Genomic DNA, 25671 nt, shown 5'->3' with positions numbered 1-25671 from the left:
TTTTAAACGTTGCCAAATTATTTATTATTTAGCAAATTATCTGTTGTTTCTTTGTTTCACTGTTTTTCTTTCAGAGCTTTTAAAGTTTAAGGAAACATTAAGAAATTTTAAGTTATTTAAAAATCACTAATAATTGGTAGCAAACACGAAAAAATGATAGATGGATTCTGTCTCTAGCACGTATGTGAGATCTGGTATTTATTATTTCTCTTCTTTTCCTTTTTTATTGTTTATCAGATAATGGGGCCGTAAAAACACGTTTCGCCCTTTTACTGTCAAGGATTTCCCATTCCCCCAAGATACTTTCACACGACGGTCGAATAGCGATTTCATGCGCGTGTTATTGCTGATTATTATTGGGGAAGAAAAGAGAAAGAGACGTGCTGGTCTTATTCTCCTGTATCGATTTCCCAGCAAAAACAACGACCTCTCCACGTCCTTCGTTTCCGATCTGGTGATTGTATCGCAGTCCGCAGCTACAGCAGCGCACGTTCAAGTGTCTTGTTTTGAAATGATTAAGTTATTCCAGGAAATGGATACATTCTTGTCATTGGATGTGTGATCCGTTTAGAATAACAATATTCACGTTGGGTTGCGATCGGTTGCGATCCCTTGGCAGTGTCACGAACGATATGGCATTTAATAAGTTTCCTTCCACGTCCGTGTTTCACCGTACGGCTGCAATCAACAACAGGCTCCGCCCTGTGTCGTGATGTAAACTCCCAAGACAAACATTGATCCAAGACCATCCATTCACCAGTGTGTGTGAATGTCAAACGTGCTCTTCCATCATTTTCCTGGTGTTGAACGATAAAGAATTTCAAAAATATAATAAGGCCGTTTTACGTATACGGTGGATGTATTATTTGCGGATTCGAATTTGGCGGGTCGAATATATACGTGATACACAAACGTTGAAATCTGTTTACACTCTGCATATCTATTCAACCTACAGAGTCAAAATTTTTTCAATAGTGCAATTCGATTGCCATGGCAACTAATTAAGGACTAGACGAAAATACGATATTAAATGTGTGGGAATAATATTTGTGGTGACGGCCGTATTGGCCCGAGAGAATCACTCGCCGTTGTGTTGTTTTTATCTTTTTTAGTTTTCAACGGAGCCAATCCGCCGATGGCGAATGTCGGTGCCCGCCGAACCCGCCATTATCGATCCTCCTTCCTGCTCGTTCAAGAGTAAATGTCTCTGCTGCTTCTTCTTCTTCCGGCTCTCTTCCTCCCGGATGTAACTGGCTTTCGAGTCGACAACGCTGAGAGCGATGCCCAGCTGAGCGGCATAGTACGTCGTCATGATCAGCACCTGTCGCCCGACATCAAGTGGATTATCAATCGCCGTAGTAACTTGTTCACTTTTGCAATTGGAATATTATTCCTACCTGGCCGTAAGGAATGGGCGAATAAAACATGTGAAATCCGATGATGGCATCCGAGATGACGAAGAAGAAACCCCCGACGCAAGAGCAAAGTTTCGTCCAGGTCCACAGATCCTGCGGGAAATAAATAAAAAGAAAGAAATTGGTGAGCGGTTACACATCAGCCGACGCCCGCTTTGTATCGATCTGCACTCGCTTTAAATGAGTTATTCGTTCAATTCACCTCGAAAAAACGGACGCGGGCTGCAGCCCTCCACGCCATTGTGACCAAAAGGGCCGTGTAAATCGGAACGGTCATTTTGTAGATCAAAGTTTGCTGCGGCAGCCAGACGGACAGACCTTATCAAATCAAATAAAGCCCGGCGTGTGATCAATTTGTGTTTGATTGCTGCCAAGGGGCAATTTCATCTGAATTTACCCAACATCGAAGCGATGTACATGGGAATGCCTAGCGACAAGTTGAGCGGCTGGAAGCCGAAAGCCGAGATGAAGAACATGTGACCGATGCCGAACGAGACCATCCCGTAGAGGAAGAGCTCACGCCAAACGAGCAGCCCGTCACCCAGGCACGAGAACATCAGACCAATCAAAATCCGTCGTGAAAAGGTGTACCTGTTGGGTTGGGAATCAAAAACACACCAAATAAGTCTTTTGATTATTATTTCCACGGTGAACGAACGGCCTTGAGGGTGAACGTCGAGTGCGCTTGCACCGACCAAAAGAAAGAAGACAAATAAAATAAAATCAACATTTGAATAATATAAGACTCTCACTCGTTGCCGAGGCTCATTCCGTGCATGAGCACAAAGAGGAGGAGACTGGCGACCGGCAGGCATTTGATGAACATGGCCAACAGCGATGGATTGTCTTCCGGAATGAACACGACGAAATAAATGGCCAACGTCTTGAAGAACGGCACCAATTTCGGCCCGATGCTCTTCAGCTAAACGCATTTTTCCGTTCGCCGAATGGCCAACAACCAAAAAGGGGAGAGGAGATAATTAAAACAAACATTAACGCTAGAGGCTAGACAATCAATCAACACGGGAAAAAAGTCTTAATCGATAAGACAAAAGAAAACCCAGAGATAGTTGCGATGCGCTCTTGGTACAAAGGCCATCAGAGCAATCAGTATAGTTACACCCGTTCAACCCGCATTGATTATGACACACACAAATCACCATGTAGAACATCGAATAACATCATATTATACACAGGCCTCAATTAAATTGTATCTGTCTAAATGATACAGGCTAAACACATACCACTTGTTTTGGTGACGTCATGGCTCACGAAAGGACAATGGCAACAATGGGTGACGGAAGTGCGCACAAGTGTTGGAAAGTGGAGCACCAAAGAATTAAAAAAGAAAGCAGCCGAATTTCTTAATATTATTACGAGGCTCACTGCCAACAACAAACGTCGGGGCTTCCGAAAGGACTGGCGATGACTGTCGGTTGGTTTTCATGCGATCCACAGTTGTGACTCTCAGTCTGCGAATCTACGCATCCACGATCGAAGAAAAGGAGGTACGCACCCGTCGTTATCTAACCACCTCGTTCGTCCAGACAACGACGATTTAGCAAATTTTTGTTTACCTGATTCTTTCGCCATCTAACGAGAAGCATTCCAACACTATCCAACAAATCCAGAGAAAAGAAAATTTAATCAAAATAATACAAAACAATAAGCGCCAAAAATAATTGTTCTATCAAGAGGAATCTTGAAAAGTGTCGTGAAAAAGTAGCGGGATTTTCGGGAGAACGCGCTGAAACCAAGATGACGTCATGTCCTGCAGGATATTCGAGACCGCCTCCTCTGTCATCGCTTCATACTCGGATTTATCTATAATAAAAGCCATTGAGCCCCACGTTGTTAAAACGAAAAATGTGAAATGAATGATTTGTTTTCAACCTGTCGTGAGCAAATGGCCGCCCATCTCGCACAAGGCGGGATTCATGCTGCCGTAATCTTTCTTCACTCCTGCGCGCAGCACACAGAAAATAGTTAAGAAAAATCATCGTCAATCATGGCCCAAGCAATTGGCTTCCGCTCTACTAGTATAGCCTGTATACCGAAAGCGGGTTCTCGCGCCCACAGAAAGACGCGCAGCGTCTCGTAAATCTTTCCGTAATGGACGTCGGCGTCGGCCGACAACCCCGGCCGCTTGACGTCGAAACCTCTCCCGCGAGTGATGAACATATTGTGAGCCATTTCGTTTTGCCTCATGTAATCAGCCAAGGTGAAAACGTGCCTTCATATTGTTCACGAAACGAGAAGTTGTGGATGACAGGATAACGACATTTTCTATACTGTTTTTGTTTGTTTTTTTCAACGCGACGTTAGAAACGCCGAGCAGCAGGTTTTACCTGGCCAGTTGGGCAGGATCATTATTGTCGAGCTGAAAGGCGAATCCTTTAGCCGGATAATCCGTCACGGCGAAACACGGACCAGCTATGCGCTCCACTGGCTAAATACGAAAAGAAAAAAGGAAACAAACGACTTTGTTTATTTAGGGTCTTCTAAACGACTCCGAGTTTCATGCTCAAGTAAACACATTATTTTTATTATAAATATTACCGCCGTCTCCAGATAAAGCTGCTCCTCTAGGTAATAGACGTGATAATGCTGGTGATTAACCGAGGCGCAGCCTCCCGCACTGCTAAAACCGGCCTTCAAACGTCTTGGACCGTAGCAAAATATCAGAAAAACGGCCCGAAAATCATTTATTTAATTGGAAAAGAAAAGATAATGGTTATAATGTCTTATATATTTACGGATCGGTGCTGAGCAAAACGGTTGACAGCAAAACTTGCAGGCCGTGAAGCGTGATGAGCTGCGGGATATTTTGCGTCATCCGGGGCACCAGTAAACAACTGCCGAATTCGATCGGACTGATGTTGATGAGGAGGAACGTATCGGTTTCGTCTTCTTCGACGGCTGGTAGCTCCTCCGGCCCCATGACGACCTCCCTCTCGGTAACTTGATTAAAGTTAAACTGTTTGACATCGAAATTGGGATTCACCTTCTGGAAATTCTGAGCCGGCCGTCTCCATCCGGGTTTGGACTTTTCCGGATTGTACTTATAATATATTCAAATATAAGATGAAAATTAACCAAATTGTTTACAAAATTTATATGGTAATGAATGCTCGAATTCAAATGAAGCGCTGAGCGGTATGTATTAGTATAAACCTGTGCAACGAATCCGTACTTCCCCGCAATAACTTTATTCTGAAGGCGGTCAAGACGGTAAAAGCAGACGGCTGAATCAGCGACCTCTTTCCAGCGGCTCTTGAGGACTCTGTCGAATTCGGAATGTTGCTGGTGGATGATGGCCGACGATGAAGGTGCCGGAACGGAGGTCACCACCAGCCTAGACTCGTGAATAATAAAACTGCCCATCACCACGGTTCTGTCGAAGCAAACTGACGATGGCCTAAAAGACGATTTTATATTTTTGAAATGGCTACATGACTAAGGTCAAACTAGAATACAGCGACGATCTCATAACGTCCAGTATTCTACGACGTGACGTTTGTATCTCGCGTAAACGTTTAAGGACATTTGGTACCTGTGGATTTTGAATGGGAAATGATTGGGCCTGGTGGAATTCTCACCTTTCTAGGAACCGAGACATATCCTATATATGTGTGTGCTGGACTAGGTTATTGGTCTCAAAAGAAGATAGTCGAGTTCCACGACAAAGGAAAGTCTTTCAATGGGTATGAAATTTTGAAATGATCTTTGTCAGGTACAGTTATACATTTTCCAAGTATCAAAGTCCAAGATGTGACTTAGTCACTAACCAAATTTACCGGGGTATAAGGTAGCCATCCAGCTGAAGCCTAAATGGAGTAATTAATGGATCATTCAAGACTTGGACGTAATAGTCCTTTGCTACTTTCATTCTTCAATTGGTCTAAATCATTAGCAATCATTTGAACTTGGGTGAAATATAGTTCGCACATCCCAGTTCCATATGTATATTCCAAAGTGCTGCCCTGAGGTCCGTCTGTAGTGAATCTGTAACGGGACCTAAAAAGCTTTCCACCTGCCGAGCGATTATAATCGACGTAACCTGATTTGCATATAGCGCCGCTATATTGCGGATTGTAAGAAATCCCAAATTAGAAAATAAATCTCGTCATCGCCCAATAAATCAATCGAATTGTTAACGGGACTTTTTTGTGTCGTACCTACTAGCAATATAGTCCATCACATGTTGTTGACTTTCAATGAGTCATTTCAAATTGCCTTCAAGATATGATAAATTTGCTATATACGATCGTTAATTTATTTCTACTTGGCCTCGCCCAAAAGTTCTTGGTTCTGTTATAAAAAAAGTCAAACATGTACATCCTATATTTCTACTATAAGGGGCTGAACATAAATTTGTTCTGAAACAAAATCTACGAGTCAAGCGATGCATGTTTTTGGAATGGAAATGTTTGGATAAAAACAGCTGAAGCGCAGCAGGGGATTTTTTGGCATCGTGAATAAGCGTGAAAAAGATATCGTTGCCAAAACACAATTAACAGACCAAAGCGAATTGCTGCTCTCAGAGAAGCTTCTCTGTACCCGTTTGATGGGAAAGTTTGTTGGCCAATAAAACAAAGGACATGTAGCCATTACAACGGAATAGATCCGACAAGTTCTGGCGTCTGAGACATTTGAATGCAAACATGTCTGATACACGAGATCTCTCTTACACATACGGACATGACCAAATAGAATTTAGCGCGCACATTGAATATTTTGTACATCAAGAGAATACTTTTTGAAACATAGCAAGTCCTTTTTTTTGGTTTTATATGTTGCGCGGAGTCCTGGTGAATAAAATTTGGAAACAAAATTCCCAGAGAACAATAAATTCCGGTAGCCTTTTAGAGAGACCAAAGAAGGAAGTCGCTGATTGGCAGACCTACATGCAGGATCATTATAAACCTTTCCAAAAATGACGTCCGCGTACATTGAAATAATACGTTAAAATCGGTCAAAACTAATCTTATTATGGCAAAGAGTAAAGATGGGCATTTGTAAAAATTCAAGAAAAGACAGCAAAATCAACACTTAACTCATAAATAATACGACGTCAGGTGAAAATATGATCAAATTTAGTAATAGTTTGATTGAAAAACAGCACCAATCAAATCAATAAAAGCCTAATTCCCACTTTTAGTTGGCTATTTTATCAGGCCATTTCGGTTTGAATTAGTCGCGGGAAATCCAATAAATCTTCCGTTACGATCTCACGGGGGTCTTACCTAACGATTCAGCCGTAAACGTATAGCAAACCGCCAAACCCACAAGTATATAGTATAGTAGCCGCGCAATAATTCTACTGCCCTAGAAAGAAAAATCATTATATATATTTTGTCTGACACGGTTATCGGACATCTTTTCTTTTCTCCTATTTCGGACTCTCCTCTTGCCGGTGAAACGACCAAAGGTATTAACGCGCTGCTGGCCTTCGTAAAATAGAGTTTCAAAGGTCTAACACGGAAAGGGCACTCTGTATAGTGTAGACTTGATCTTTCGCGTGCCAAGAGGAAATCCAAGCATCAGCATCACTGACATTAGAGAGGATTCCGGCGTTCCGTTATGCTCTCTTTCAACGTCGACGACCATGTTTGGGGATAAGGATAATGGCAGAGTAACAAAAGAACATCGTTCGAGAGCAAATAAATCTCTGTGACTTGTATATACGTATACCTTCGCTTCTTCTAACTATATCTCCATAGTTGACGTAATAGAATATAAATCCAAAAGAAAAATTCACAACCACCAAAAACTTGGCGGCTATACTTGATTGCGGTGACGGCGAATTTAGATAAGACCTCTTTATAGAGTAAAAATTGAAATACAAACAAATTGTATGATAATTTGTCTTTGGTTGGCGGTTTGCGGTCAAATATTATGCATGCACTAGGTAAATATCAAATGGGACAATCTCGGTCAATTTAGGATGTATAAACTAAACAGTGTTACATTCTTTATCCAAGAGACCATGTTCTGTTTTTTTTCGTAACAACCTGCTCATCCTTTGTTTTGGAAATATATGCTGACTAGAGACCTCAGGCTTGGTGATGTTACTGTTGAATAGGGACGACGAAGAAGAACAAAGCCAATCAACTTGGTAGTTCAAGCTAACATAGTTTAGGACCCGAGTCCATAAATTAAATGCTACACTCGGTGGGTCAGAGACCCTAAAAGAGGGTTCGGTCGGTGGTTTTCTTTTTCACGAGATAAGTTTTGAGTCCATTTGTGTTATCTTTCCCCCCCGTGTGGAACTGCTGTAGTTACGGAAATAACACCCGGCGACGACTCAAGGCACACACGGTCACGCCCATTATTTTCCTACACATTTATATCTTAATTTCGATCAGGGGCCTGTGTTTAAAATGATGCCACACAATTCCATTTTTTGAAGAAAAACTTTCGGTCAAAATGATGTAATTGCAATGCCCCACTTTTCTTTCTTACAAAGGATGGTACGCTGGATATCCTTTAGTGCTGAACATGTGATATGAAGAAAGTTACCCCTTTTCACACTTGCTGCTATACGGTCGACACGGTTCCGTTTAACGGGAACAGAAAATCACATAAAAGCATCACTTGACTTTCACGAGGAAAAACGTTTTGAAACGAATTCGAAGCAGTCCATTTCGTTTCAATTTACGACTTGTTTTTCATGATGTCAGCATTCGTTAACGAAGCTATATAACTCTCTCTTCTCTGGATATGGTTTTCACATGGACCTATACACTATGCAATTTTTCTCCATAGATTATTGACACATGTCCTTTGCCGGCGTCATCTTGACCATTTGCGCTCCGTTTGCGCTTCTTCTTTGTAACACGGCGACATCAAGTCACGAACGGGAAAAACGTTTTCTTTTTTGTAGGTCGTCGTTTCTTCTTTCTCTTGGCTAATTGGCTGCCATCACACTACTACTCCAAAGACTGTGAGTTATTTATTTCTCCAGGATAGTCGAGAGTTTTAGGTCATCTCATACACATATGCTGAAAACAACAATTGACACTTCAAGTATAGTAGTTTTCCCACTCGAACATTTGCTACAAACATGTCATGCTGTCGGGTGATAAATCCAGCTTAACATATTGCCATCCGCTTAAAGCTTTTTATTACAGCTGGAAATGTTTGGCAGTGACTCTGCAGTCTGAAAAATGCCATCCGTTCATTTCATTTACGCCGACAGGTTCGCGACTTTTGGAAATGAATTTTTCATTTCCCCTCAAGTGGAACTATTTCCATTTGAATAGCGGCGGAATTTCAATGAAGCTGAAATTTATTCATTCATTCACGCGGGAATAATGTCACGAATGATTGCACCTGAATTTGTATAACTCCTATACACATTGTTCTGTCTAAGGAAGCGTTTTAAAAACCCTAATTAACGTCAAACAATTCGAATCCAATATTAATCGGTGCAATTAAAATATTGACGGCATCATGATAAGGCATAAATATCACGCAACGGAATTCTTCGTCGAAGCACCTGTCGTCGATTCTTTTTGATAATAACACAAAACACCTGGTACTCCGCATAAATTAGATGCGGTGCAGCTTAATTAGAATAAAGCGATAAGACGAAATGGCGGTGAGTTAAAAGAGTCAAATCTTCGTTAATTGTTCCCTCTTGGCTAACAAATAAAAGAGTCCTGGAGGGTCTTATTGTGGCAGTTTCGGTCCAAAAGCAATTATCTGCGGGTTTCGTGTAAATTTTTTCTTTTATCTTGTCTTTGGTAGGGGGCCTAGTCTACTTGCTGAAACGAACTATTTGATTCAAAAATAATTTCGATCCGTTCAGTGGATGTCAAGCGTGGCACGAAAAAACCGCTTTTATCGTTTTTGCGGTTTGGATTTAAGGGAAGGGGTTGATTTTTAATGATTTAAGACAGCTATTGGATAAGTGTCGTCTGCTTCTGTTTTGTTTCTAAAAAATTGAGACTAAGTTGAGGACAAGAAGTAAACACAAATGATGGCATTCAAAATCCAGCTGAAGGTAAAATTCTATTTGAAATGATTATATGGATTGCTAAAGTAATTTTTTAATTAATGTTAAAAGTCGATCTGGAAAGATATCACGTTGCTTACCGAAAACAACGTGGCCAACCCCACATCAAGCCTTGCATTTGCATTTAGAGATTAGTTAAAGTAATTGATTTTGAAAATCATTTAATAATCTAAGTTGTGAACATAATTACAGTGTTGTTCCTGCAGGAAAATCAAAAGTATGTGTGAATCATGTTGCATTAGAAAACATGGTAACATGGTAACAAAATTTTTCATTTCTCGTAAAAGTCTTCTTGAAATGTTTCATGCTGCAATATTAATAATTATTATTGTAGCTTCCAACAGTTTTACTTTGCAAATTTATGTATCATTTTAAACTCTTTGATTTACTTGGAAAAACAACACTGGAATAATTTGCCTACAAACAATATCTATGTTTCAGAGTTTAGTGTGTGTTGAATGGTAATCCAATTAAAAAACGCTTTGAACTTTAATCTCTAGAAGCAAATTTCTACAACCAGAAAATGTTTTGTCCAAAAGAGACCTGCTGCCTTACCGGCAGCTCCTCATCGTTACAACCGCCGTGCTATAAAATTCAGGAAGAAAACACCACTAAGATATCCTATTGGAATTCCAAGGTCTGTTTGAAAATAATTTTAACGTTCTTTTTTTTTTCCTCCTTTACTTTCACCTTTGCTATATATTTTTTTCACGTTTCTCTGCACCGGCAATTATTGTTGCTGTATAAATACTTGCGACTGGCGAAGCTTATGTCAAAGAAATTATTCGGGTGTGACAAAGGGCGGGAGTTCCGGTAGATGGAAATAAGAAAAAGAAGCCGGAATTGAAGGATGCGAGCAGTGGAGCATATCTAACGACGAATCCTTGAACGGAAGTGTGCTGGTAATATGACAGTAGCAAGGTGTACCAGGCCCACCCATTTACGAGAGATGCTACTATACACAAGTTGTGAGAACGTTCTTCGGGACGTGCAATGTTTTTTTTCTTTCTAAATAGTGAACCAAGTTCTGAATTCTAAAAAGACCCTTGTGGGTGCACGAAATATTGAAAAATGTGTTAGGATAGCTTTTTGGATGTTCAAATTTGGCGGTTGCGGGTTATAAAGGACGGGACTATCTTTCTTTCTCTTTCGGGAAAGATTATGACACTCTTAGGCTGGCTCTGTTCGGGACTCAGTCGCTCTCTCGCCTCGCTAGAATGTCGACGTACCTTCCAGCAGTAGCTCGAGCGTGAAAGCATTTGCTGTGACGCTGTATCCAACTATAGACTCGATCATTTTCTTCCGCCTTTGCGCTCCAATTGGATTATTTATATTCGAAACATGGCTAACCCTCGAGTCACGTATTATCACCTTGTTCTCCTTCCTATCTGCCTGCTGACCACAGTGATGCTTCAGGTGGTAATATCGGCCGAAAATCTAGTCCAGTTGCCGATTATCGTTTCGCCGATTCATTATCGATTGACATTGTTACCCATTCTGGAAGACGATTCTCGTCTGTGCGGACACGTTTGGATTGACGTCAAAGCCCGTTCAGAAACAAACATCATTCTTCTACACTCGTCAGAGTTGAAGATCCTTAAAACCATCGTTCTGCCATTATCGCCGGATATTAATGAAAGAGCTACTCAGTACCGATCCGAGGATGATGTAGCGGTGGAGAATTTGTGTTTTAATTCAGCCGTTTATCACGATTCGGCTATAGCTCATTCCAATATCGCTCTCGATCATCACCTAGATGGACAGAAGCAGTATCTGAGCATTGTCTTGGGTGAATCTTTGAAAAAAGGAGCCTACTATCGAATCGGTTTACTCTACACCGGTAACATTTACGAAGACAACACAGGATTCTTCCGGGCAAAATACGAAGCTGGAGGTGAAACCGACTGTTGCAAGAGGTACGTACTGGTTTACTTTGTTAATAATCCTGATGATAATCAGTTTGGGACACATTGGATTTACAGGACAGTTGCTGCCACACAACTGGAGGCCATTCAGGGTATTTTATCTTTGTATAATTTATGCCCCGAGTGGTAGAAAAGTGTTTGCCGACAAACTTATTTTCTTTTTCATGATTTTATGCGTTTGAAACGATTAGCCCGCAAGATGTTCCCATGCATAGATGAGCCGGATAAGAAAGCTACTTTCCAGTTAACGGTGGGACACTTTTCTGCCTTGAAAGCCATCAACAATATGCCGCTTAAATCTTCAGCGCCAATGTATGTTCCACCGCGACTAAAAAAAAAAGTTTTTCGTATATATCTATAGCTATTTCAAATGATTAACGGACAACTTGTGTCTTCTCAGGGCCACAGTGGAGCATTGGGTATGGGACACTTTCGAGACGACACCGGTCATGTCAACCTATTTGGTTGCCTGCGTACTCACTGAATTCGGTCATGTGGAAACCGTGTATCATTCAATCAGTGGAAAGGACGTTCCTATTCGATTGTGGACGCACCGTCACCGACTTGCCCATCTGGATTTTGCACTCAACTTGATACCCAAGGCATTAGACAGATTGGAGGACTATACGGGTATCGCTTATTCTTTGCCCAAGCTGGACGTCGTCGCCCTTCCTGGATACGAGGAAGGAAAAGCCATGGAGAACTGGGGGCTCATTATTCACAGTGAAATGAATTTGCTGGTGGACGACACAACGGATAGCATAGACAAGTCGATAGTCGGTTCGTTTTTTCAATTTCATTTTATGCCCGAAAAGGACTTGTAAGTTAAATTAATTCGATTTCCTTTTCAGCGGCTACTATTGTTCATGAACTCGCTCATCAATGGATTGGCAATCTCGTATCAGCTACTTCGTGGGACGATATATGGTGAATTAATTAAAATCATTCAATTTCAATGTGTTGCGTCATCCAGAAATTATTTTCCAAGGTTGAACGAAGGCCTTACCACTTTGATGGAGAGTTTCATTTTGGAACAAGTATATAACTTCTCAAATTTATCGTTATTTCTGAATAATAATTTTGGCCTTTTTAGGTGGCATCCGATTTGGAACACGAATCGGTGATGCTCGTCTTTCTTCAAGAGGTCATGAGAAGTGATCTTTTGAGTACTCAATTCCCTCTTAGCGCTCCAGCTAGCAGTTATCCCACGGCCGATGAAAAATTTGACGTCATCACTTACGCAAAAGGTATGAATTTCGCCAAAATATTCGAGCATTTCTGTCAAATTCACGATGACTTTTCACGATGACAGGAGCTGCAATTCTCCGCATGGCAAGAAGTTTCGTTGGTCCCGAGGCTTTCCAATCAGCCATCCGCCGATATTTAACCAAATTGCAAGTTATCTTCTTTTGTTTGTTGTTACGCGTTTTTAATAATTCAAACGCCAGGAGCGCATAATAACAAATGTACGGTTTGATTTCTCTGTGCAGTCAGTTTTCAAGTGCCAATAGCACAGATATGTGGAATATGATCAATCAAGAAGCCCGTCGCACACACACCATTTCCGGTCGGATGAGCGTGGCTCGAATCATGAAAACATGGACGCAACAGCCTGGATATCCGCTCGTTCATGTCCATCGAGGCAAAAATGGAATCCTGCATATCAGTCAAGTATAAGTCTTCATAATGAAATCAATCAACGTTAACTATAGGGGTGATTGTGGACAACCCAAAATGAATTTGATTGATATCCATCCATAGAGACCGTTCAAAAGTGAGGATGTTCCCGCCATAGATAACGCTACAATGGCCATATCGGCGTCATGGTGGGTTCCCATTTCCATGACGAATGGTGAGCAACGTAAATTTTCACCAAAGGATTTGCTTCCCGTCGCCTGGTTGTCACCTCGAAAGCCTTCGATGGAATTTCAAGGCACGATGGGAGACAACACTTGGGTGTTGGTGAACCAACAGGCCGGCAACTACTACCGTGTCAACTACGACAAACAAAACTGGGATCTTCTATCTCAGCAGTTGATGCGCAATCACACCGTCATTCCATTTATCACGCGGTCACAGCTCGTCGACGACGCTTTCGTTTTGGGACACGCGAAAATTATCACGTACGACGTAGCCCTCGATATGATTCGATATCTGTCCAATACGAACGATGACCTTTTGATCCGAAGAGTCGCCCAAAGTCACATCCAGTTTATTGAAGGAACCTCTGAAAATGCAATTAAAAATCCCGAAAAAGAGGTAAAAATTATTATTACTTTTCTTAATTGATTTAATTAATGATAGTCTTAAACAACATTGTTTCACACAGAAACTGATCAGGAGTATGTCGTCGTATCTTAATCGGGATCGGAAATCTCGAATGGCGAAAATGTCTACAAATGATTTGAGGGATTTGAGCACCGGTGATTGCGACGTGGGAGATCGCCAATGCGTCAATAAAGCTCTTTTACTTTTCCGGGCCTTTATTAGCGGCTCTACCCTTCCAGAAGACGACAAGTGAGTTTTGAATATGAATATGCAATGTTCCTTTTATTAATTGAGCTTATTTATTAGATCCGCCAACTCGGACTCCATATGGTGTGCTGCTATCCGTCACGGAAGCAATTCCGAATGGGACTTTGCATGGAATATGACACGCTCATCCGACCTTCAATCGTCATTAGTAAGGAGGAAGATGCTCAAAGCAATGTGTTGCACTACGGACTCGATTCATTCCAAGCAATTACTGACACGAGTTTTACATCCAAACATCAAACAACGACCCAAAGACACTTCAATGATCATGAATCGCTTGATAAAGAATCCTTCAGCTCGACCGATTGCCCTCAACTTTATGCTGTCAAACTTTGCTTTCCTCAACAAACAGTAAGCACTTTCTCTCTCTCTCTCTCTATGAGGAATCGATATAGGCCGTGAACTATTGAGTCTAATGGAAACGCTATTGTTCAATCTAGTTTCCGAAATCCTTCCGTGACTTCTGACTTACTTACGGCCTTCGCCAAACATTCCTACTCAAGTGAAGAACTGGAAAAGGTTGGATTTCATTTTACCTTCTAAAATTAACGAATCAATCAATTTGGTTTTTCTTAAAAGGTGAGAGCATTCGTCATGAATAACTCAAACGAGCTGGAGGCCGGAGGTGTTAATCGTATTCTCGCTGCTGTAAGAAATAATCTCTTTTGGTTAGAACTCACCAGCGACAACTTCCGTGGAGCTCTTCATTCCGATAATAAGTAGAATTATAAATTGTTCAAATCGATACTTTGCCATTCATACCGTATGCTTCTAAAGCACGCCTATGTAGGTCTCGTACTAACAATCACAAAACATTTAAAATTTGTACAAAAAAACGTGACTGATGTTAACTTAGTTTAGTGGTCGCTAAATATATAAGTATCTGCGCATACAATTAGTAATGAAATCGTTTCGCTTTGAGGAGATGATCGCCAGACGTGGAAGAAATTTATGATGTCAATCCTTATAAGCGTTAAGACCACGTACACATTTTACCTGAGCGTATTGCACACGGTCTGAATGCAAAAATACAATAGGATCACCGACCAGCTTCAGGCTCTCAATCGTCAGTGGCCATGACGAGCCGGACGATTGTCGCTGCCATCTAGCAGCACGTCATTTACAACGAGTACCTACCCCGAGTCCTTTGCTGTAACGCCATCAATCTTTACGGGCTTAGCCTATGGAAAGAAGATTCATACGATTCCAATTTCACTCCGGAATCATCAACGAGTTATCCTCCGCTGCCCTACGCCGCCCACCGTTATGGGCAATCTTTGGTCCGTCCATTTCCTCCACGAGTGGACGCCTCTTTCAAGGTACTGTGCGCTAGAAATCACATACATTGGTGTAGATGGAAGCTTTTCTATAAATGAGTTTCCAAATCAAAGTCGACTAGTCCATTCTACATTTTTGAAAATTTGGCGCCCTTCAAAATTCAAACGATTCGATTGAAAGATGCCAACTATGGTTCATAGATGGCGTTCATTTATTCTTCCTTTTTGAAAGTCAAAAATCACTTTCATGGCAGCAGACCCGCAGACTTGTTTTGTCATCATTTCAAAATACAGACTAGAAAACTTGGCGTCTTTCCCGTTATCACTGTCAAGTCTGCGATTGCCTTATTTATGTGCTTTGACATGAAAATGACCCAACGTGTTTTGATATTCAGCACCGGTTTCTAATCGTCGGGTAGCGCCCAACATACTTATCAGTCCCAACAACACGGTAGTTGCATTTTCCACTGGTTATTATTTCTATTGTGCTCTATTTTAGGTACTTTTCAACAGGTTGGTTGCTACTCTGCGAACATGTTCATATCGAAAATGAATTTAGTTTCATTAAAGCCAAGAAAGCCATACTATAAAAATCAGAGCATTTCCTACTTTTCAAAAACATCTGTCAATCAAAACCGCACTGATATCGCTCGGAGGGACGAACAATATCCGACTTCAATCGTGACAGTTTTCGACGGGTTTTCGATGGAGATCGTAAACAGTTCTGTATATACGCCTAGATACCGTTAGTATTTTGAATGTTACGGATTTAGGCACGACAAAGTTTATCAGGTGCTCCGTATCAATAATATTATTGCAGCCATGCACAAACGTCAGACGTGATCTCAAATGCTTATCAAGATTCTGACGCCTTTTATTTGCCTGTAACGTGTCCTGTCCATATGTTATATACCTACAAGGAAAGGGAATTACGGATGGACTAGTTTCCTTAATAATTATATCGAACGACGGAAAGGAAAGGCGAAATGCTGATGAATTGCGGCGGACCACACCGATTGGATAACCTATATTCTCATTTTCAGTATAGGTTCTTATCAATAAGATGGGCGCTCTCGCTATGTAGAAAGTTGAGTTGGCTATTCGTCCGACACCGTTTCGTGTACCGTATAGAATTAACATAATCGCAACTTTTTTTCTCTTAAATAAATTCTATTCCGGAACCTATTCTCCTTTATGTATTGTTTGGTTTATATCTCCGTTCCGAAAAACCTGGCGAGTAAGCTACTTTGACAAGCAAACAAGCAACATTATGCATGCGACCTTATCCCCCGCTTGTTCCTTTACTATACATCTGCTATTATAATAAGCCTTGTGATGGGGACGAGCCATACAAATACTTTTGTCCCTTTTGTACGCTCGAATAGCTTCCTGCTTCTAGTTCCGTCAAAGAATTAAAATCATGACTTGAGAATTTGGGACAATGTAAAATAACAGGATTGAGCCAAAAGGGAGACAACCAATTAAAAAAAAAAAAGTGTTGGAACCCGCCAAACCTGATTGTTATCAGGGATGGACTCGATATTTTGAGAGTCATTCTGATGATGCACTCAATTTGTAACATATATTTAACAAAATGGAAATTTCCAATTAAAAATTGAATGGAAAATAACGGAATAAGTTGTAAACATGTCAATCATTTTACACGCAATATTTGCAACCTAGCCTTCTGAATTTCTGATTTGCAATTCTAGCAGTCAACACTTTTATAGACAATCGAAATCGTGAACACGTGAGTCGTGAGGCTCGTGTGTGCTGTGATCGTCACCGAATTCCAGTACCAGGAAACATACTGTAAAAAGGTAAAAAAAATATACTACATTTCACATCCGACATCGTCCAACCTTTCAAATGTGAGATCAGCAAACCACAAATGAATAATCTGTGTGACTGTACTTTGTAGTATACCTAGTGGCCGCGATTCTTTTGGTGACTATAGGGCTGTCGATCAATGTCGTTTTAACTTTATACTGTTTCTTCGTGTCTATACCGAAATAGCATTGCCATTGTTAGTTGGGTGTAGGAGTGGTTTTTACTTATTTTCCATACAATGCGGTTTTCGACTTCACGTGCCGAAAAAGAGAGAAGAAAAAAAAAACCCTGAGGTTTCTCTTTTATGTGGGCAGGTGATCCTCATGTTGAGGAGAAAATGGTCGACTCACCATCAGTCAGCAAGCGGCGTTGATGCTGATCACAAGTAAAAATATTATACGCTTCTTTTTATTTGTCAACGCCAATAATTTTACAAGCGCAGGCTCACATCTGTTTTTCGTATTCGTTAATTTTGTGGTTACATCATGCTGTGCTTAAAAGTCAATTTTGTTTGTTCGAATTCGATGATGAAAGTTCTATTGATTGCCTTTTATTTTGCGAGACTAGTGGTTACGAAGAAAAGTCCCCATACTGAAGCAGAAAATCTTAGTCCTTATCGACTTCCAGATGCCATATCTCCTGTTAACTATCAACTGACACTTTTACCAGTTATTGAAGACAAACCTCGACTGTGTGGCCACGTTTGGATCAATGTGACAGTCCATTCCTCGACCAATGTAATTATTCTTCACGGTCAAATCCTTCCCGTCGAGACGGTTGTTTATGCAGACAGTGAACCGACTGATGACAACGGGGCATCGAGATCAGTGGTGGAAAAGTTATGTTTCTCCGGTATACTGGCTACCCTCGAACAGTTGAACGACGACCAACCAAAGGCTCGAGACGACAACGATATTGCTCAAAGCGTTCATTTAAATGAAGACTCTGAACAACTGATTATTATTCTTAAAGAGGAACTGGTGGTTGGTGCCTATTACAGGATCGGTATCCTCTACTTGGCAGAGATTAATGACGGTGACAACATCGGGTTCTTCCGCGTCCAGAAGAAAAATGAAGACGTCAGCAATTGCTGTCCGCAAAGGTATTGTGTTGTTTAGAATGCAACTTTTATTTAAAATTGAAAATAGGGAAACAAATAACTTTAAAACTTTCACGGGAAATTGTTTTTTTTTCTTTCTTTCTTTTTATTTATGCATCGGGTTATCATTATTTTCCCATCAGATGGCTAGGGGCCACTCAATTCGAACCTGCACATGGTGAGCTCATTTGCTTTAATGTATTAAATATATAGAGAGAAGAAATCGAATGAATAGGTCACTATTCCACTGTCCTACATTGCCATTGAACGTGTATCGTAGTTGTAATCCAAAGAAATCTCAACTCTTGTACTTTCCTGTTGTATTGTAACGACGCTTTTTCTATTATTTTATGCTAATCAGCTCGTAAAGTATTCCCTTCCTTTGACGAACCCGCTTTCAAAGCGACTATTGGACTCACAGTTGGACATGATTCTGTGCTAAAAGCCATTTCCAACATGCCTTGGAAATCGTCAAAATCCTTGTAAGTTTTATGCATAAGTTGGAATAGAATGTTATCCAGTTATCGTCTCAAGACACACATATACTTGAACACACACAGAGAAACCGTTGACGATTGGGTTTGGGATACATTTGAAACAACTCCGGCGATGTCAACCTATTTGCTGGCGTGCGTCCTGTCCGAACTCGAGTACTTGGAAACCAGCTACCTGTCAATAGACGGCCGAAATGTTTCTCTCAGACTATGGACTGAGAAACCGAAATTCAATCAACTGGATCTGGCGTACCGTTTGGTTCCTCAAATCATGGAAACGCTAGAAAACTACATTGGCGTACCCTACTCATTACCTAAACTGGACATGGTCTCACTCCCAGGATACGATTTAGCCCGAGCCATGGAAAACTGGGGTTTGATCGTGCAAAGGTTTGTATAACGCATTACATAGGAATTAATGTACCGCCTTTATCCAACTCCCAATTTCTCTTTTAGTGAATCTACTCTCCTTAAAGATAGCAATAAGGATGACACAATGGAAAAGGCTATTTTTGCCATCACTATTGTTCACGAACTTGCTCACCAATGGTTCGGAAACCTCGTCACATCTAGCTGGTTAGAATTTTGTAATTTTGTAATTTTACTAACTAAATATTGATTCTTAATTGTTGTACTAGGTGGTCTGACATCTGGTTAAATGAAGGGCTAGCAACGCTTTTTGAGGGGATCGTCCTAAATCGGGTATAGTTAAATTCTGCTTAATATTCTACGTGATTATTTTAAAACTTGTATTTCATTTTTTTGTAATGCAGATAGCCCCTGAACTTGGAGTTGACGTCATCACCGTCCTCTTTTTTCAACAAGCGTTGTTTCACGATAACATGAACATATCTGTACCACTGAATTATCCAGTTGAACTACTTCCTACCATCGAACATAAGTTTGACGGATTTGCCTACGCAAAAGGTTTATTTCTTACAAATTGTTAAATATCATTGAACATATTTAATATTCATGATATTTTGGGGTTCTCTAGCGTCGGTGATTTTCAGAATGGTTAGATCGTTTGTTGGAGACGAAGCTTTCCGTAGCGGGCTCAATCGCTATTTCAATAAATTGTAAGATTACATTTGTTTAGATTGAAAGTTTTTTTTTATTATTTTACAGAAAGAACTTATTTTATTTGTGTAGTCAATTTAAAGCCGCCAACAGCACCGACTTATGGATAATTCTCACCCAAGAATCTCGCCGGATGTCCACAATTTCCTCTCGCAAACATCTGACTAGGATCATGAAGAATTGGACTGACCAATCTGGATATCCGTTGATTCAAGTAGATCGCAATCCAGATGGTACAATCCAACTTACACAGGTGCGTATCAAAACGATTTTAAAGAATTCAATACCGCATGAAAATAAAATGTCATTGCTAAAATGTTATTTATATTCTAGACACCATATTCTGATTTGAATATGCATTCGTTGGATAACGTTCCCGAGACTGTTTCTTGGTGGGTCCCTATCTCAATGACCAATGGTGGAGATCCTAAATTCTCTCTAAAAGATAGACTTCCGATAGTGTGGCTTACTCCCAAGGTGCCATCGATGGCCATTGAAGGTCCCAATGACAGTAGCACCTGGATTTTAGTTAACCTTGAATACAGCGGCTATTACCGAGTGAATTATGATCGGCTTGGATGGGAGCTTCTGTCTGAACAGCTTGAACGCAATCACACAGTGATTCCAGCTTTGAATCGAGCCCAACTGATTGACGACGTGTTCACTCTTTGTCACATTAAAATCCTACCGTATGAAGTCAGCTTGAGATTGATTGAATATCTCGCACATGCTGAGGAAGAACCTTTCGTTCGAAGTGTTGCAGTCGGCCATGTCGGTCGTATTCAACAAATGATGGAGATGCAACATATCAACAATGACTATCTTACCGTTCGTTTTCCAGATTTACATTTCATAATTTGTTATTCTTGTTGAACTAAAATTTTGTTTTTATCGCGTATAGAACATGGTTAAGATTATGATGAGTTACATTGTGCCGTCGCAGAAAACCGAGTCCAGAAATTTTTATTCCACTGATATTGATTTTCGCTGCCTAAGTGAGGATGATAAATGCGTGAGTCGTGTTCTAAGCCTCTTCCATGACTTTGCTAATGGAACCGAGACTTCTGCTCAATCCAGGTATGTTTATCATACAATTTTCAGTAAACCCTATCATTCATTTACATTGTTATCAACGCACATAGGTTAATGAAAAATCATTTTGACCATATTTGGTGCACAGCCTTGCGCCACGGAGGTAAATCAGAATGGTCCTACGCTTGGAATAGTACTCGTGTTCCCTCAACAAAATTGCCCGAGAAAAGAAAAATTCTTAAAGCGATGGGTTGTACCGCGGATGTGAATCGCATCCAGCAATTGCTTTCTCGAGTCTTTCTTCCTAGTACCAGCCAACAGCCGATTGAAACTTCAATCATCCTACACAGTTTAGCTGAGAATCCTTCTGCCCGGTCGTCGGTCATGACATTCGTTATGAAAAATTGGGCCTTTCTCAGCAAGCAGTAAGTCTCGCATATTCTGTGAAATATTTTATCAAAAATTAATTGTGATTGACTTTAATAAGTTTCCGAAATCCTGCTCTGATGCGGGATCTTCTTGTGGTTGTCACTCGACATTCTTCCTCAATAGTAGAACTGAGAAAGGTTGGTATTTCAGCCAAAAAGCTCAAGAGAAGGTACTAATTTTTAATTTTTAATATACTTAAGGTGAGCGCCTTTTTGGAGCAAAAAGAAAAAGAGCTCGGACCAGGAATTACCGATCTCATCGTCGCCACGATAAGCAGTAATATACGACAGGTTGAGCTGCTGAAGCTAGACTTAAGCTATCAGGGTTTAATTCATGATTTTAGCAATGACCTAACTCAAGTGGAAGAAATTTCATTATCTGAAAATTGATTTGTACTTCATCGCATTGACATAATATTGATTCTCTTGTGCTGGTAGTCCTGGTACGTAATTTATTCAATGTCAATTCAAACGGTGAACTTAACTAACACTTTTTATTGTTGATGAGCTTGTACTAAAGTTAAATTATAGGTGTTTAAGTTTCTGTTTGAAATTTGCATTCTGAATGGTGTTAATTGTTGAAGCTTGAAAGACATTCTCAGAAAGGCTTTATTTGTTATTGGTAAACTGTAATATAAAGACCTACTCAAATTAATAGTACTACTGGGGCTTATCACTTAAATCCTACGAAAAACAATCAGGTGAGATTTTTCACCGCTTGTGTTAATAGCTGGCGGCGAAGTTCATCATCTTGGCTTAGGCTGCCTGGGTAAGTTCAAATGGATCAATCGTTATTTTCAAATTAATACAGCTTTGTAATTTCAGAGAGCAAATAGGATATAAACGGAAGACGAAACAGCAATGAATCGAAATTGCGGTCTTGTGAAAGGAGTCCGACTACTTAGCGTGCATAATGTTGTCGATTCACGCTAAATAATTGTTTCGAGGTAACGACTGGTTTTTTTATTTAATATCCTTTACGAAATATAATTGATCTGAATTTTCACTTAACTGACCATAACAACTAAAAATAACTTAAATAACAAGGACTATTTAAATAGATTAAGCAATTTTCATTTATGTAAAAAAATTATCGTCAATATTTCCTTAATCTTTTGAGTTCTGTGTGATCGATCACCCTTGTACCTTATTAAGTTGCTTTATCAGTTCGCCAGCAAATAGTGTTAATGCCAGAGAGTAAATGCCGTTCACCATGACTAGGCTTTTTAAGACTATATAATAACTTTGTTTAGTTACTTGATTGTCAGTTTGTAATACTTTGTTGTGGCAGGAGAATTTACAAAATGTAAGTACTGCAAAACTTTCAAAATTTAACTGAGAATAATTTATTCATGCTTAAAATCTACTTTATATCATCGTTTCTTTTTGGCAGAAAATGAAGTTCACCCAAACTTTAGGTTACATGGTAGCGGTTATACTGCTGAGCTGTGGATGCTTGGCGAAACCCAGCAATCGCGAAACAGTCATGGAAAATGAGCAAGAACTTGACCCTGCTTTCATTTTACGCTGGACAGTAATTGAAGGCACGGGTGACATTGAAATAGAAATCCAAGCCAACTGCACTGGCTGGACGGGAATTAGTTTGGCTGAGGGAAAAATTGGCCAGCCTGGATCATACGGCGACGTTATCATGGTGGGATTCAATGATGAACTCCAGCTGGGCTACAGTGAAGTATTGAAATTTAAACGTAAGAGTAGCAGTTTTTCTTTTATTAATGTTACGTGCGTTGCTTATATAGGATAGACACATTGCTCTGGAGAATCCTGATCCTGCTAATGGACACTTGTTTGATGACAGCAACGATATTTTGTTGAAAAGTGCTCGATACGAGGAACCGTGGACCATCATCCGCATTTTACGTAGTCTCAATACTGGCGATTCCCAAGATGTCCCTATTGTGGTAAATTTTTTTTTTTAAATATCTTTTTACACATTGAAATACGAGTGAACTTACAATTTTATCTGTAAAAAGCCTGGACCAATGACAGTAGCTTGGACCATTTCTTCCACGGACGATACGTCTCTTGGGCACGGCGCCCGTGGCCTCAGTAAAGTTACCTTCATTCCTCTTTAAAGAAACAAGAAGTCAAGAACCTTAATTAAAAAGGCTGTTTATCGATTGTTTTATCCAATTTTAGCTTTCAAAAATAAATAAAGTCTACCATTAAAATAGTTAATACACTAAAATACAGCAACGAAATTTCAAATTTTTTTATTTCTAGGGGAAAAATTTTGTGCATTTTTTATTTGCTGGAGTTATCCAAAAATGATTGCACACTTTCTCTCCTATCTATTAGATGCGAATAAAAAATCGCTAAAACGGAAAATAGCTTGCTTGGTATAGTGATCGTTAGATGACGTAGGAATCGTAAATCATGAAACATGATCTGCACATTCGTCTGCACTCTGCAGTGTCCAGTGTGTAAATATCAAGAAGGTAATTTGAATATTAGTTTGTTGCAGGGTAGCAAAAATCTCTGCTGTATAGTGCTGTGGTAAGTAGATAATCACTAAATGGTCTTGTAGGACCTTTTCTGACCTTTTGTTTTGAATTTTATATTGTTGTTGATTTGAATAACAACAAATGTGTATATAATATGTTAAGAAGAAGATATTTGTCAATCCTAAGTCAAACTGTCGAATATATATTGAGATTTTGAGAACGCGTGACGAAGCATTGTAACATTAAAGGTATTAGTACAATTAATTCAACAAAGGTTAAGAAATAAGAGTGTCAAGTCAATTTTATGAGGGTTGTTTAAGATTATAAATGTAAAAAAAACTGTAAAAGGTAGAAGTTATAAAGTACTTGCAACATGTGAAACTCAAACATCATTTCTGAATTGAAAACTAAAATTTCAAAACTAATGGTTTCTAAAAAAAAAAGATAAAAAGATATTAACATAAAATAGTGTAATAGAAGAATGATCCTTGGTCAGCGCACTGGAAAAAATATCAGACACAACAGATCTTCCAGAGCTGAAAGCAAACAGTCAATAATGTGTTGCGCAGCATTACGAAGTTCACATAGAGTCATAGACAAAAAAGGTTGTAATAAACGTAAAACTACATTGTTTTCCCTATTATAATTGTAGAATCAATTACAGATGACTCATAAAATCTATCTATTTTTCAAAGGCTAAATCATAGTGGTCACTGACAGTTTGTGCAATTTGAAATATGTTGGAATGCGAGTCCACTTATACATGTTTGCGTTAAGGAGGAACATTTATTAATTTGTTATCAATTATTACTTTTTTCAGTAAAAATTTCTGTGAGCTGAGGTCCGAAGACTTTCATTTGGGGCATTGGCTGCTCCTTTGCTTTTCCAATTGGGAATGGAGCCACTCAAGTACATGTTTGTCGGATTTTCACGTGGTCCGGTGTAAAAATCGTGGTAATAGCTGCTGGCTTTAAAAAGTAAGTTCTTGTTTTCTCTGTCACTTTTACTCATGGCCATCATATCTTCAACTTTGTATTCGTAATGTATGCTGATCACTCTTGTGATGACTTCTTGCGAGCCAATTTTATCGCGAAACTTCTCAAAGTTCTTCTCGTGTTCTCGGTAGAAAATTTGATTGCATTCGTGTGTCATTCTGGAAATATTCCAATTTTCATTGACACCTCCGGAATTGAGGGAAATAATATGACCGTATTCGTCTCCCTCTTGAAAACCTAGTAGGCTCTTGATTTTCTCCTTTTTTTTAGGATTGCGCTGATGTTTTCTGTCCGTTTCCATTGTAATAATTCTGACGGGTCTACCCAATCTGTCGTATTCAATTCTTGTTTTATCTCCATGTCTTTCAATACGATATGCACCTCCCTGTAAGTGTTGGTAGTGGCGATCGACCCCCAATTTGCTCATGAATCGAGCTCGATCATTTCCTTTGGCGTGATTCTTTAACTTGTTGATCGTATGATCTACCGTAGGATCTTTTTGAGCCATTGAAAGTGCGCCGAAGAAGCAGCGACCCGGTGGTTCCGAAGGATCGGACACATATTCCTGTGTTGTGCCATCGGGCATGATGAGACGAACGTGCTGACTTCCGTCTTCATTCTGCGTGAAACTCATTTTTATCACGGGTTTATCCGAGTAAGGATTGCCTTCCGGATAGTATGTGAAGTTGTTTCCTTCAGTTACTTGTGTGTACTGGCCGGTTTTGTCTTCTAATTGGAGCACGAAGCCGCAAGCGTCTGCCGAGTTCTGCATTTCGATAGGCCCCGCCAGCTTTTCGTTGCCTATTTCATCGATCCATTGATCGTCGGATGGTATTTTCTCATTGTCCGCGATATTTTTTGAATCATATTGATCTCTCGACTTGCCAAATCCTTCCGGTAACAGAGATGGACAGTATTTTTGGACGAGTTTGGAGCCGATTTTTGAAACGGTTCTCTCGACTTTTAATTGGATCATGGGCTGAAGCCACGCCTGTTGGATCGTATCGAGAGTTGTCTTCATTATCGACGATTGAATTTCGCCCTCGATTTCAGCAGCGAATTCTTTGAATCGTTTT

The 25671-nt window shown here is 40.0% G+C and overlaps 5 protein-coding genes across 6 annotated transcripts; 3 read left to right on the top strand and 2 right to left on the bottom strand.

The window, feature by feature from the left end:
- Positions 1-840: 840 nt before the first annotated feature.
- Positions 841-2853, bottom strand: LOC124327268 (lysoplasmalogenase-like protein TMEM86A). Its single transcript, XM_046786260.1, has 6 exons — positions 2660-2853; positions 2168-2337; positions 1813-2006; positions 1618-1733; positions 1398-1508; positions 841-1321 (listed from the first exon to the last, which is right to left on the bottom strand). The coding sequence occupies exons 1-6, from the start codon at positions 2678-2680 to the stop codon at positions 1109-1111; spliced, it is 825 nt and encodes a 274-aa protein (XP_046642216.1). The 5' UTR covers positions 2681-2853; the 3' UTR covers positions 841-1108.
- A 169-nt stretch (positions 2854-3022) lies between these two features.
- Positions 3023-4808, bottom strand: LOC124327202 (GDP-D-glucose phosphorylase 1-like). Its single transcript, XM_046786163.1, has 7 exons — positions 4590-4808; positions 4172-4476; positions 3975-4077; positions 3764-3864; positions 3470-3648; positions 3309-3377; positions 3023-3239 (listed from the first exon to the last, which is right to left on the bottom strand). The coding sequence occupies exons 1-7, from the start codon at positions 4797-4799 to the stop codon at positions 3106-3108; spliced, it is 1101 nt and encodes a 366-aa protein (XP_046642119.1). The 5' UTR covers positions 4800-4808; the 3' UTR covers positions 3023-3105.
- Positions 4809-9355: 4547 nt separating this feature from the next.
- LOC124327015 (aminopeptidase Ey-like) lies at positions 9356-14785 on the top strand. The gene is made up of 16 exons (XM_046785802.1): positions 9356-9423; positions 9936-10072; positions 10202-11351; positions 11418-11452; positions 11552-11672; positions 11761-12140; positions 12212-12287; positions 12349-12397; positions 12454-12607; positions 12673-12754; positions 12851-13031; positions 13122-13619; positions 13690-13877; positions 13935-14246; positions 14336-14414; positions 14475-14785. Exons 3-16 carry the CDS (start codon positions 10777-10779, stop codon positions 14616-14618), a joined length of 2874 nt encoding a protein of 957 aa, XP_046641758.1. The 5' UTR covers positions 9356-9423; positions 9936-10072; positions 10202-10776; the 3' UTR covers positions 14619-14785.
- Positions 14786-15441: 656 nt separating this feature from the next.
- LOC124327011 (thyrotropin-releasing hormone-degrading ectoenzyme-like) lies at positions 15442-23357 on the top strand. 2 transcript variants are annotated; one of them, XM_046785790.1, is made up of 18 exons: positions 15442-16992; positions 17317-18104; positions 18245-18279; positions 18463-18583; positions 18662-18985; positions 19052-19171; positions 19234-19297; positions 19369-19522; positions 19593-19674; positions 19748-19928; positions 20009-20503; positions 20577-20752; positions 20818-21132; positions 21195-21273; positions 21337-22441; positions 22529-22828; positions 22896-23057; positions 23130-23357. In XM_046785790.1, the coding sequence occupies exons 2-15, from the start codon at positions 17488-17490 to the stop codon at positions 21523-21525; spliced, it is 2952 nt and encodes a 983-aa protein (XP_046641746.1). In that variant the 5' UTR covers positions 15442-16992; positions 17317-17487; the 3' UTR covers positions 21526-22441; positions 22529-22828; positions 22896-23057; positions 23130-23357. The 2 variants fall into 2 exon arrangements, with proteins under 2 accessions (XP_046641746.1, XP_046641747.1); XM_046785791.1 differs by lacking the exon at positions 15442-16992 and having other exon boundaries at positions 17006-18104; positions 21337-21904; positions 21963-22441.
- On the top strand, positions 22532-23231 carry LOC124326905. Its single transcript, XM_046785621.1, has 3 exons — positions 22532-22828; positions 22896-23057; positions 23130-23231. The coding sequence occupies exons 1-3, from the start codon at positions 22532-22534 to the stop codon at positions 23229-23231; spliced, it is 561 nt and encodes a 186-aa protein (XP_046641577.1).
- Positions 23358-25671: the final 2314 nt, after the last annotated feature.

This window comes from Daphnia pulicaria, chromosome 2 (assembly GCF_021234035.1).
Source record: "Daphnia pulicaria isolate SC F1-1A chromosome 2, SC_F0-13Bv2, whole genome shotgun sequence".
In the NCBI taxonomy this organism is placed as follows: Eukaryota; Metazoa; Arthropoda; class Branchiopoda; order Diplostraca; family Daphniidae; genus Daphnia; species Daphnia pulicaria.
The sequence above is the reverse complement of the archived record's forward strand: the minus strand, read 5'-3'. Positions and strand labels throughout refer to the sequence as shown.

Bases quoted from the DNA above. Each gene is read 5' to 3' on its own strand.
- LOC124327268 (XM_046786260.1), bottom strand. From the start codon at position 2,680: ATGACGTCACCAAAACAAGTG. The intron at 2,338-2,659 runs GTATGTGTTTAG...AAATGCGTTTAG, and splicing joins TGACGTCACCAAAACAAGTG to CTGAAGAGCATCGGGCCGAA. The intron at 2,007-2,167 runs GTGAGAGTCTTA...CCAACCCAACAG, and splicing joins GGAATGAGCCTCGGCAACGA to GTACACCTTTTCACGACGGA.
- LOC124327202 (XM_046786163.1), bottom strand. From the start codon at position 4,799: ATGGGCAGTTTTATTATTCACGAGTCTAGGCTGGTGGTGACCTCCGTT. The intron at 4,477-4,589 runs GTTTATACTAAT...ATATATTATAAG, and splicing joins AGTACGGATTCGTTGCACAG to TACAATCCGGAAAAGTCCAA. The intron at 3,240-3,308 runs GTTGAAAACAAA...CTTTTATTATAG, and splicing joins CGGCCATTTGCTCACGACAG to ATAAATCCGAGTATGAAGCG.
- LOC124327015 (XM_046785802.1), top strand. From the start codon at position 10,777: ATGGCTAACCCTCGAGTCACGTATTATCACCTTGTTCTCCTTCCTATC. The intron at 12,398-12,453 runs GTATATAACTTC...TGGCCTTTTTAG, and splicing joins AGAGTTTCATTTTGGAACAA to GTGGCATCCGATTTGGAACA. The intron at 13,878-13,934 runs GTGAGTTTTGAA...CTTATTTATTAG, and splicing joins ACCCTTCCAGAAGACGACAA to ATCCGCCAACTCGGACTCCA.
- LOC124327011 (XM_046785790.1), top strand. From the start codon at position 17,488: ATGCTGTGCTTAAAAGTCAATTTTGTTTGTTCGAATTCGATGATGAAA. The intron at 19,298-19,368 runs GTATAGTTAAAT...TTTGTAATGCAG, and splicing joins AGGGGATCGTCCTAAATCGG to ATAGCCCCTGAACTTGGAGT. The intron at 19,675-19,747 runs GTAAGATTACAT...TTATTTGTGTAG, and splicing joins AATCGCTATTTCAATAAATT to TCAATTTAAAGCCGCCAACA.
- LOC124326905 (XM_046785621.1), top strand. From the start codon at position 22,532: ATGAAGTTCACCCAAACTTTAGGTTACATGGTAGCGGTTATACTGCTG. The intron at 22,829-22,895 runs GTATTGAAATTT...TTGCTTATATAG, and splicing joins TCCAGCTGGGCTACAGTGAA to GATAGACACATTGCTCTGGA. The intron at 23,058-23,129 runs GTAAATTTTTTT...ATCTGTAAAAAG, and splicing joins CCCAAGATGTCCCTATTGTG to CCTGGACCAATGACAGTAGC.